This window comes from Leucoraja erinacea, chromosome 15 (assembly GCF_028641065.1).
Source record: "Leucoraja erinacea ecotype New England chromosome 15, Leri_hhj_1, whole genome shotgun sequence".
NCBI lineage: Eukaryota > Metazoa > Chordata > Chondrichthyes > Rajiformes > Rajidae > Leucoraja > Leucoraja erinaceus.
In genome coordinates, this window is record NC_073391.1 from 32,186,594 (window position 1) to 32,199,159 (window position 12,566).

Below are 12,566 nucleotides of genomic sequence, written 5' to 3' on the forward strand. Positions count from 1 at the left end.
CTGTGTGTATGTGTGTGTGTGTGTGTCGCTTCTCTCTCTCTCCCTCACTCTCACCCTCTCTCTCTCTCTCTCTCTATATATATATATATATATAATTATATATTACACATGTTACTCTATCCCCTCTCCCCGAGCCTCCCCCCCCAACCCTCTCTCTCCCTCTCTCTCCCTGTGATGTCTGTACGCTTGCCCCCTTCTCGGTTCAGCCGCGCGTCCTCAATCGGTTTAAAGAAAACTGAGACGCGCCGGCCGCGAGAGTAAGAGTCTCTCTCTCCCTCTATCTCCCCACACACAAAAACCTGAGAGGTGATGTAGGAAGAAGGAAGGAGGCAACTCTAACGCCGAGGCGGACAAACGCTCGGGGAACAGTCAAACCAGGAGTTGGCACTGTTTAAAGAAAAATATCTATTTACGAGGGAGAGAGGAGGGGGAGGGGGATGAAAAGACATTGGAAGCCGGGCCAGATATGTGAGAGAGCGCCGTGAAATCAAAACAAATACTGCTTCTTGCTGGCTGAAGATCAACGCGATTGGCGGAGGGAGAGGGAGGGAGGGAGAGAGAGAGACACACACACACACACACACACACGGACCCGTGTTGTATCTCTCCACAATCTGCTGTCTAAACAGGAACCCGTGTTGCTTCTGCACACAGCACCTCGGGAAATAACTGACAGGTTCTATCGCAGGGAAGTTAACATTCCCAGGAATTACTCAACCATGGATCCACTTTAACCCCCAATTTTCTCCACCCAGTTTCTCTCTCTCTCTCTTTCTCTCGCTGCTCCACCCTCCCTCCAAAATTCTCAATTGGTAGAGATTCGGCATCAGCGGCTGCTGGGCGCTAACACGCTCTTTGCTTTCCAATCTTTAATTTAAAAGCACATTTGACAGATATTCCTCTCCCACTTCCCTTCCGCTGCCTTCTCAAGAGATTATGAAAGGCAAGACCAAGAAGTCCAGCGTCACGGAGCAGAGGGACATGGACGGGTATGACCAGCTCCCCGGTAAGTCGGGTTCAGAATACATTGTGGAGCGGAATGTGCTTGAGAGTGTGGGCTTGGGGATTGCTGGACATGTTTCTGTGGGGGGTTTGCATGCTGTAATCCGGCCAGTTGTCTGCTGCTGACTGCCTGCCTGCCTGCCGTGACATTGTGCGGACTGTTGATGTCTCCCATCGTCGCTGTCCCAGGCTTATAGTTCGAATGAAATTGGACTTGATTGGTCCCGACTGCACCTTGACTCGACCCATTCCTGAACTCCATCTGGCACGGGTTCGGGAGTATTTTGAAAGAAGGGCGGGGAGGCTTTCGGGGAGGGGAGTGGAGTGCGGACGGTGAATACTTTGGGGCGGTGGGGGTGGCGAAATTTGCTCCATACTTTGTGCCAACACCCAACTGCAAAGCCATTAGGTGTTGCCTTGGGTAGGAAGCGGCTCCAAATTCCCCCTGGGTTATTCAGGAGCCTCCAGTAATCAATGATTACACTCGTGAGCACAAGACAGGGTGAAAATCCTCATCGGGACATTTTTGGAAAGATGCCTGGTTTACAAAAAGTATGGGAGTTGGGGGGGGGGGGGGGGGGGAGGGGGTTTGTTGAATCGGTTGGTTCTGGCTAAGAGGATGGTGGGATGATTTGGAGGGGGGGTTGCTGGTTGGAAGGGTGGGGGGGGTGGGGGAGCGATGCAGTTGGTTGGAAGTGGGGGGGGGGGGGTGTGGAAGGAGCTGGTTGGGAGGGTGGGAGTCTTGGGAAGGAATAGGGGATTGGTTGGTTTGGTTAAATGTTGACGGGAGGAAGTTGGTTGGAATGGTGGAGAGTTTTGGGATAAGGTAGTGATTGGTGGGCGATGGGTTTTGGGCAAGGGCAGGGCAGTGGTGGTGGGGGGGGGGGGAGGGGGAGGGGGGGGCGGAGGGTCATTGGATGGCAGTGAATTGAGGAGGAGGGGAGTGGCTAGGGAGGAGGAGAGGATGGTAGTAGTTGGGATGGGAGGAGCGGGGAGTGGTTGGGAGGGGAATGTAGTACTGGGGAGGGGGAGGGGGGGGATTGTGTCGTGGTGCTTGGCTGGAAGGGTGGGGAGTTCGAGACCGGAACAGAAGATGGACGGGGGGGCTCAGTCCGAGCAAGACCCAGTTGTGGACATCTACCGGGGCTTGGTGGGGCACACCGAATAAGGTCCAAGCCCCTTCCTCCTCGCTCAATTTAAAACTCCACGCCCTTCCAATCAATCAATCAATCAGCCAACCCCGCTCGCCCCATGTCCCAAACTCCACGCTCTTCAATAACTCACCTAACCCTCCCTACAATTCTCTGCCCTTGCACCCCTTCCCCTCACCAAAACATCCCCCGCTCCAATCCAATTACTCCCCTCCCCTCCCCACCCCTGCCTAAAACCCCCCGCCCTTCTGATCACCCTTTACCCCTAACACACCCCGCCTTTCCAATTACTCCCTCTCCGTCCCCTCCCTAAAACTCTCTCCCCTTCCAACCCCCTGTCATCCATCTCCACAACTCCCTGCCCTTCCCATAGACGAGGGTTGAGGGCCGGTCCGCAGCTCTCTGTAAAGTGCCAGTCCCGGGGCCAGGTGGATGGAAGCGCCGCGCTGTCATCTGTTGCAGGGTGATTACAGGCATCTGCTCCCTCTGTTGGAATAGGACGCGCTGGCGGAACTCCGAGCAAGATCTGGGGTCGCCTTCCCGCCCACGTTTCCCCTCAGCCAACTGGTCTGATCTCTTCTGGACTGAACGTGCTCTGAATCTCTTGTACCGTCCTGTGTAACTTGCCAACAACGAATAGCCAGCACACTCACCCACAGTATAAGCTAATGGTGTCTTACAGCGTGGAAACAGGCCCATCGGCCTAACTTGTCCACGCCGACCAACACTAGCCCCACCTGCTTGCGTTTGACCCATATCCCTCAAACCTATCCTATCCTATCCATGTGCCTGTCTAAATGTTTCTTAAACGTACCTGCCTCAACTACCTCCTCCGACAGCTCGTTCTATACATCTACCACCCTCTGTGTAAAATAAGTTAACCCGCAGGTTCTTATTAAATCTCCCCCCTCACCTTAAACCTATGTCCTCTGGTTCTCGATTCCCCTGCTCTGGGCAAGAGACTATGTGCGTCTACCCGGTCTATTCCTCTTATGATTTTGTACACTTATATAAGATCACATCATCCTCCTGCCAAGGAATAGAGTGCTCACCCGCTTAAACTCTCCCTATCCCTCAGACTCTTGACTGCTGGAAACATCCTCATAAATATTCTCTGCACCCTTCCCAGCTTGACATCCTTCCTATAACTTGGTGCCCAGAACTGAACACAATACTCTAATGGTCTAAAGGAACTGCAGATGCTGGAAAATCGAAGGTAGACACAAATGCTGGAGAAACTCAGCGAGTGAGGCAGCATCTATGGAGCGAAGGAAATAGGCAACGTTTCGGGTCGAAACCCTTGTCAGATTTGTCTACTCGAATGGTTGAATTATTTTAGTTACGTCCGATGTTGTACCCAGTGTTGGAGGAGACACGAGGAACTGCAGATGCTGGAATCTTGAGTAAAATGCAAAGTGCTGGAGGAACTCTGTGGGTCAGACAGCATCTGTGCTCTGTCCAATTCCCTCCACAGATGCTGCCTGACTCGTTCAGTTCCTCCAGCACTTTGCGTGCTGTCTGTTTTGAAGGCGCAGTTTAGATCTACTCGCTGCCTGGTCCAATGCCACCACACTCAATCTCAGCCTGAATTGAGACCCGGGACATTCTCAAAGCTGGAAACACAAAGTACTGGACTAACTGGTAGAAACGAGGAACTGCAGATGCTGGTTTCCACAAAAGGATACAAAGTGCTGGAGTAACTCAGCGGGTCAGGCTGCAATTCTGGAGAAAAGGAATCGATTCGGGTCGTGACTCTTCTAAAGACTGAGGAAAGTCTGAAGAAGGGGTTCCTACCCGAAAGGTCATCTATTCCTATTCTCCACATATGCTGCCGGAGCCGCTGACTTCCTCCAGCGCTTTGTTTAGGTGTATTGTGTTTTATTTACTCACCATTCCAGCATATACAGCCTCTTATGTACCCTTGTAGTTGCGACTTCGTATCTATTTCACCCTCGCTGTTTGACCGCTATCTCAATCCTCTACCCCCTACCAAAGATTAGATACAACGCGCCAATCTTGGCGGCGCGTTATCCCCGCGCTTTCGCTGCTAGCACCGATATGCATTGATTTGTATCATTAGCCCGTGATAAGAGTTCGAATCAGACTGTATCGTCGGAGGTTTAAATTCAAGTCCTTAACTCAATGTGTAGGAAGGAACTGCAGATACTGGTTTACAGCGAAGATAGACACAAAATCCTGGAGTAATTTAGCGTCTATAACTCAGGCAGCATCTCTGGAGAAAAGGCATATTGACGTTTGGGGTCGAGACTCTTCATCAGATAGAGAACAAATGAATGAAAGCTAATGCAAAAGGACAAATCAAAGCCAGCAAGGATGATCGAGGAAAGGTGGAGCCCACAGTGGTCCATTGTTGGCTGTGGAGAAGCGGATACCGAGTGAAACTAATGAGTGAAACAGTGAAAATAAACAGGATTTGGGTCCTGCTTATGTGTGGTCCCTTGAAGACAGAAACAGGTGGATTTATTATGGGGAACAAGGAAATGGCAGATGAGTTGAACAGGAACTTTGGTTCTTTCTTCAGACCAGTTAGCATGGCATCGGTGGTGGGGAAGATGCTGGAGTCGATTACCAAAGATGTAACAGCAGCTCATTTGGGTAGCAGTAACAGGATCGGTCCGAGTCAGCATGGATTTACGAAGGGGAAATCATGCTTGGCAAATCTTATGGAATTTTTGAGGATGTAACAAGTAAAATGGACAAGGGAGAGCCAGTGGATGTAGTGTACCTGGACTTTCAGAAAACCTTTGATAAGGTCCCACACAGGAAATTAGTGGGCAAAATTAGAGCACATGGTATTGAGGGAAGGGTATTGACATGGTTGGCAGACAGGAAACAAAGAGTCGGGATTTTGGTTGGCAGACAGGAAACAAAGAGTAGGGATTAACGGGTCCCTCTCAGAATGGCAGGTAGTGATAAGTGGGGTACCGCAAGGCTCGGTGCTGGGACCACAGCTATTTACAATATTCATTAATGATTTAGATGAAGGAATTAAAAGTAACATTAGCAAATTTTCCATTTACACAAAGATGGGTGGAAGTGTGAACTGTGTAGAGGATGCTATGAGGATGCAGGGTGATTTGGACAGGTTGGATGAGTGGGCAGATGCATGGCAGATGAAGTTTAATGCGGATAAATGTGAGGTTATCCACTTTGGTGGCAGGAACGGGAAGGCAGATTATTATCTGAATGGTGTCAGTTTAGGAAAAGGGGAAGTACAACGGGATCTGGGGGTCCTTGTACATCAGTCACTGAAAGTAAGCATGCAGGTACAGCAAGCAGTGAAGAAAGTGGATGGCATGTTGGCCTTCATAATGAGAGGATTTAAGTATAGGAGCGAAGAGGTCCTTCTGCAATTGTACAGGGCCCTGGTGAGACCACACCTGGAATATTGTGTGCAGTTTTAGTCTCCTAATTTGAGGAAGGATATTCTTGCTATTGAGGGAGTGCAGTGTAGGTTCACGAGATTAATTCCCAGGATGGCAGGACTGTCATATGATGAAAGAATGGAGCGACTGGGCTTGCATACACTGGAATTGAGAAGGATGAGAGGGTATCTTATAGAAACATATTAACTTATTAAGGGATTGGACAAGCTAGAGGCAGGAAACATGTTCCTGATGTTGTGGGAGTCCAGGACCAGAGGCAACCATGTAAGAATAAGGAGTAGGCCATCTAGAACTGAGATAAAGAAAAACTTTTGAATTTGTGGAATTCTCTGCCTCAGAAGGCAGTGGAGGCCGATTCACTGGATGTATTCAAGAGAGACTTAGATAGAGCTCTGAGGGCTAAATGAACCAAGGGGTATGGGGAGAAGGCAGGAACGGCCCAGGTACTGATTGTGAATGATCAGCCATGATCACATTGAATGGCGGTGCTGGCTCGAAGGGCCAAATGGCCTACTCCTACACCCATTATCAATGTATCTATGTATCTAGGATGAAAGTGGAACTAATGGGATGACTAGGGTCGGGAGGGACGGAGAGAGGGTGGATGCAAGGATTACTTGAAATTGAAGAAATCAATATTCATACTGCTGTGTTGTAAACTGCCTTAACTCAATGGGTTTGCGATAGAATGTGAGCAATGGTAGTGAAACTACCAGAGTACTGTCAACACCCTTGTGTTATAAAATAAGAATATGCCAGGAATGGAGAGAGGTGGATTATACGCGGGCAGATAAGAGTTCAAGTTCTAGGAGCAGAATTAGGCCATTCGGCCCATCAAGTGTACTCCGTCATTCAATCATGGCTGATCTATCTTTCCCTCTCAACCCCTTTCTCCTGCCTTCTCCCCATAACCCTTGACACCCGTACTAATTAAGAACCTGTCAATCTCCGCCTTAAAAATACCTAATGACATGCCAATGAATTCCACAGGTACACCACCCTCTGACTAAAGAAATTCCTCCTCATCTCCTTTCTAAAGGTACGTCCTTTTATTCTGAGGCTACGGCCTCTAGTTCTAGACTCTCCCACTAGTGGAAACTAGTGGTCTTGGTCACCATGTTCGGCACTGTCATTGTGGGCCGAAGGGCCTGTTCATGTGCTGTACTGTTCTATGTTCTAAGAAAACCTGCTGTCCTTGTCGTATGTGACTATGAACCTGTGGAAATGTGGTTGATTTGTCACAGTATGCGCTGTGGAAATGGGCGATAAGGCTGGGCCTCATGGTGAACAAATGAATAAATACTGTGGCCGTCTCTCTACTTGTGTTTGTACAGTATAGCAGGAGCTGTAGGTAACTGTTACTTGGCTTGGGATACCAAGGGTCCATGTTTAGTCCATTATTGTCACATGGACAGAGGTACAGGGAAAAGCCTTTGTTGCCTGCTATCCAGTCAGTGGAAAGATTTAATGGCTTCACACTGGTGCATCGAGAGTTGCTGCCCTACAGTGCCAGAAACCGGGGTTCAATCATGACTACGGGTGCTGTCTGTACAGATTTTGTACCTTCTCTCTGTGACCGCGTAGATTTTCTCCTGGTGGTCCGGTTTCCTCCCACATTCCAAAGATGTACAGGTTTGTAGGTTCATTGGCTTTGGTAAAATGGTAAATTGTCCCTAGTGTGCAGGATAGTGCTGGTGTACGGGAGGATCGCTGGTCGGCGTGGACTCGGTGGGCCAAAGGGCCTGTTTCCACGCTGTATCTACGAAGTCTAAAGTCTTACAATCAAGCTGTTCACAGTGTACCGATAAAGGACAAATAATTTTACCAAAGCCAAAAATCCAACAAATTAATAATAATGTATCAGTCATTCAATCCTACACACTAGATTACAACTGATTACAAGTTTGACCTTCAAACCTGCACGACTTTGGAGTGTGGGAGGAAACCGGAGCACGCGGAGAAAACCCACGTGGGTCACGAAGTGGAACGTACAAACTCCATACAGACAGCACCTGTAGTCAGGATCGAACCCGGTTCTCTGGCGCTGTGAGGCAGTAACTCTACCGCTGCTCCACCGCGCTGCCCTGTTTTTCAGAGTAGGTTTCCACAATTTGAGTTCTACCAAATTGCCAATTAACTTGTCTTGCGTTGTGTGGGATGGGGGAGTCGAGAGTCGTGAGAGTCGAGAGTGGAGTGTATTTAATTGTCAGGTATACCGGCAAAGTAATAATGAAATTCTTACAGGATTCATGCAATACCTTCAATTAAATACATAATAATCAATAATGGAATAAATTGATAACTGGAATACGGCGTACCCAGAATATTGCAAAACTGTAGTGTAACCATAGACACGGTACATTGGCTGCATTTCAGGCCCACGCTCCTGATCTTTGGTCACCCGGTTTGGAGGGGAGGGAGGGTCAGTCGGTTTGGGGTAGGGGGCATCTCTCTGTCAGTTTGTTCCAGGGCCCGGGTCCAGGCAGCGGGCAGTCTAGGGTTCTGCCCAGGCCGACTGCCTGCCCCTCTTCTGGGCCTCCATCCGTACCCACATGTCCCTGGAGTGGGAGCACGCAGTGTCCACAGGGATGCATGAAGCCTTCTGTGAACACTGATCGTCGAGAGCGTCGAGGATACAGATGATAAGGTTGTAATCTGTTGATGGATAGATGTTTCTAAACTGCCGGGCAGCTTTGATCTTTCCAGTTCTTTTAACTGTGATTGTTAGAATAAAATCTCTTTGTTAGGGAAAGAAAAGACATAATCCATCGGGAGGAATGTTTACTCAAGGCACTAGTGAGAATTTCTTGTTTTAAATTGTGCTCTGTTTAGGTTTATGGTTATTATTGTTACATGTAACGTTAACAGTGAAAAGCTGTGTTTTGCATGCTATCCAATCCAATCAGGTAATACTATACGTAAATACAATCGTCAAACTCGAGTACTATAGGTAGAGCAAGGGGGAAGATTCAGAGTGTGGAATATAGTGTTGTAGACTCGAGCATCGTTCCACAGGCAAAGTCCATGTCTGTAAGGAGTGGAAGTGAATGGGACCCTAACTTACGGAAGGTCCATTCAGAAGTCTGTTAACAGAGGGGAAGAAGCTGTTCCTGAGTCTGGTGGTGCGCGCCTTCAAGAGTCTGTACCTTCTGACAATGGGAGTGCGGAGAAAAAGGAAAGGCCAAGTTCACTGCTTTCTCAAAGCAGCATGAAGTGCGGATGGAGTCGATGGTTGGGAGCCTGGTCTATCTAATGGACTGGGCTACATCCACAACTCTCTGCAGTTTCTTGCAATCTTGGGCAGAGCTGTTCCAAAACCAAGCTGTGATGCAGCCCGATACTATGCACTCTCTGGTGCATCTGTGAGAGTCGTTACAGACATGCTTCATTTCTATTATGATCTATTAACATTAACTAGAACAGTGGTGGGAGTCTTTAACTACATGGAGACTCGCCCTATGGAGATGGACCCAATGGAGCAGTGAAGAGAAGACGTGCCGAGGACAGGTCACCGAGAGGGATCCGCCGGTGGGAGGCCGGCGAGAACAATGGGGTCCCAGTGGGGGGGGCATTTGAGAACAAGGAGGGACCTCGCAAAGTGTGGCAGCACTGAGAGCAAAGAGGGACCTGGCAGGGTTGGGGAGGCTTTGAGAACAAGGGGGGCCCCAACGTGGGGGAGGAGGGGGTGAATAAAGATGAACCCGCGAGGGGAGGGCTGCCAAGGACAAGGGGGGGGGGGGGGGGGCCTGGAGAGGGGGGGAGCGGCAAGAACAAAGAAGGACCATCGGGACTCTAATGAGTATCTTGTAACTTTGTCAGTGCCAGATGCATGGGGCGACTCTATACAATCAATACTTTACTGTATTGAATGCAAAAACAAAGAATTTCACTGCACCCAGGTGCATCATTGAGTGAGTTCTAGCGATGAAACTGGGCATACTCTATGGTAGGTTCAAGACCCAGTGAAGGCTCGGAGTACAAACACTTTGGGGAACAGTTGAGACAAGAGTGGTATTAACTCGGGGCGGCAAAGGTTATTTGAAAAGACAACAGTCAGGCCTTGCGAGCTTTTAGAAAATATGAAATATTCATTAACCATATAACCATATAACCATATAACAATTACAGCACGGAAACAGGCCATCTCGACCCTTCTAGTCCGTGCCGAACACATAATCTCCCCTAGTCCCATACACCTGCGCTCAGACCATAACCCTCCATTCCCTTCCCATCCATATAACTATCCAATTTATTTTTAAATGATAAAAACGAACCTGCCTCCACCACCTTCACTGGAAGCTCATTCCACACAGCTACCACTCTCTGAGTAAAGAAGTTCCCCCTCATGTTACCCCTAAACTTCAGTCCCTTAATTCTCATGTCATGTCCCCTTGTTTGAATCTTCCCTACTCTCAGTGGGAAAAGCTTTTCCACGTCAACTCTGTCTATCCCTCTCATCATTTTAAAAACCTCTATCAAGTCCCCCCTTAACCTTCTGTGCTCCAAAGAATAAAGCCCTAACTTGTTCAACCTTTCTCTGTAACTTAGTTGCTGAAACCCAGGCAACATTCTAGTAAATCTCTTCTGTACTCTCTCTATTTTGTTGACATCCTTCCTATAATTAGGCGACCAAAATTGTACACCATACTCCAGAATTGGCCTCACCAATGCCTTGTACAATTTTAACATTACATCCCAACTTCTATACTCAATGATAAAATTCACTGCAGGAGACCATTCGATCTATCAAGTTCATGCTGACCAATAAGTGTTATGTAACCTAATCCCATTTCTGAGAATCAACATTGAATTCTCCCAGTTTAGGTAACTAACCTGCAAACACCATCACCCCTTCCCTCCACCCCTATTTTCCCTCTCCCTTCCCTGTGCCCCACCGGTTTGTGCACCCATTTCTCCCTTTCTCCCCTTCCATCTCTATCCCTTCCTCTGGCTTCACATTTCATACCTATTCTAATCTTCTTATCTCACCCTCTGTGTAAAACAAACTTGCCCCGCACATCTCCTTTAAATATTTCCCCTCTCCTATTAAAGCTAGTATTTGATATTTCCATCCTGGGCTGTCTATCCACCCTGTCCATGCCTCTCACAATTTTATATACTTGTATCAGGTCTCCCTGCAACCTCTGGCATTCCAGAGAAAACAATCCAAGCTTGTCCGACCTCTCCTTGCTGTTTATACATTCTAATCCATGGAATCACTCTGGTAAACGCCCTCTGCACCTTTTCCAAAGCCTCCACATCCTTCCTGTAATGGGGCGACGAGAACTGTACACAATGATCCACGTGCAGCTTGACCAAAGTCCTATAAAGCTGCATGGTGACTGCCTGAAGTCTACACTCAATGCTACAATCGATGAAGGCAAGCATGCCACATACGTCTCTACCACTCTATCTGCTTGTGTTGTCATGTGCATTGTCGCACTGGGGATGGTGACGGCTTTAACAATCACCAGCTGCTATTTTAGTTGCTCATTCAGGAACTTAAGGGTGACCCAGTGACGCAGCGGTAGAGTTGCTGCCTTACAGCGCCAGAGACCCAGGTTAGATCCTGACCATGGGTGCTGTCTGTACAGAGTTTGCACGTTCACCCTGTGGCCATGTGGGTTTCCTCCAACCCACCAAATACATACAGGTTTGTAGGTTAATTGGTAAGTTGTAAAATTGTCCCTAGTGTGTAGGATAGTGTTAGCGTACGGGGTGAATGCTGGTTGGCGCTGACTCGGTGGGCCGAAGGGCCTGTTTCCGTACTGTATCTATAAAGTCTAAAGTAAAGTAGTTTTCACACAGAGAGTGGTGAATGTGTGGAATTCTCTGCCAAAGAAGGTAGTCGAGGCCAGTTCATCGGCTATATTTAAGAGGGAGTTAGATGTGGATCAGGGGGTATGGAGAGAAGGCAGGTACAGGATATTGAGTTGGATGATCAGCCATGATCATATTGAATGGCTGTACAGGCTCGAAGGGCCGAATGGCCTACTCCTGCACCTATTTTCTAAGTTTCTATGTAAACTGCATCAGGCAGTGAGAACTTTCCATTATTTAATACATTTTATGAAATATTCATGTAACTAGCCTGTGAAATGTTATATAACGGTTTAATTCTTAACTCCAACAGCATTAGGAAAGGAACAACGTGCCCAGCTTGCTTTATAATAAAATAATCAAAGGTTTGGAATAGAACATCTAGTGCTGGAATAGCTCAGCGGGTCAGGCAGCATCTGTAGAGGGGAATGGGCAGGCAGTGATTTGGGTCAACACCCTTCTTCAAACTCCAGAATGGCTTTGAGAGTTTTGCTCTTGCCTCTCCCTGCTTTAATGGTTCAATGATGCTTTTATTGACACATGTGTGAAATGTAAATGCACGGTGAAATTGTTTTCTTACAAACAGTTCGGTAACATATTGCCTATTGCCACACCGTCCCCGATTAGCAAGTGTACAGAAATGGTCTGCTGAACCCACATGCAAGAGGCGCCATTTTCAAAGTCCAGTCCGCACTCTAGTTCTTATGAGCGGTGCCCCCTCCAGGCGAGTCCCAGGCTGCTGCAAGGGCCTCCAGCCGTTGCCTTCCTTGGCTGACCTGGAACCCACGACCCTCTCCTCCCTGTCCACCTTTGCTCCCGGAATGGGCCTCCCTCCCGCGGCCATCCTCGAGGGTGCGGTTGGCCGGAACCCTGTTCCCACACCTCTCCTACCCGCCTCGCCCCTCACGTCCGTCATCGTCGCCGGCTCCGTCTTCCCCGTCTCTGGTCTTCAGGGGACGAGCAGCGGCGGTTCGAAGCACAACACAGCGTAGGAACAGTACCTTCATCCAACAATGGCCGTGCCAAGCATGATGCCAAAGATAAACTCATCTCATCTGCCTGCATATGATCCATATCCCTCAATGTCCCGGACTGTTGCAATGCCTTTCCATTCATCAGTTGTAACCCAGGGTTGGAAACGGAAATTAATTTGTGATGAATCTCAACCCGAAGCGTCACCCATTCC

At 48.4% G+C, this 12,566-nt stretch overlaps 1 protein-coding gene across 1 annotated transcript in view; it reads left to right on the plus strand.

Moving 5' to 3' along the window:
* The first annotated feature begins 494 nt into the window (after nucleotides 1-494).
* The window catches only part of LOC129704139 (Kv channel-interacting protein 2-like), a 193,617-nt gene continuing 181,545 nt past the window's right edge, over nucleotides 495-12,566 (plus strand). The window contains exon 1 of the mRNA XM_055647053.1: nucleotides 495-1,006. Within this exon, the coding sequence (XP_055503028.1) occupies nucleotides 937-1,006 (70 nt within the window). The 5' untranslated portion in view covers nucleotides 495-936. The remainder of the gene's footprint in view (nucleotides 1,007-12,566) is intronic.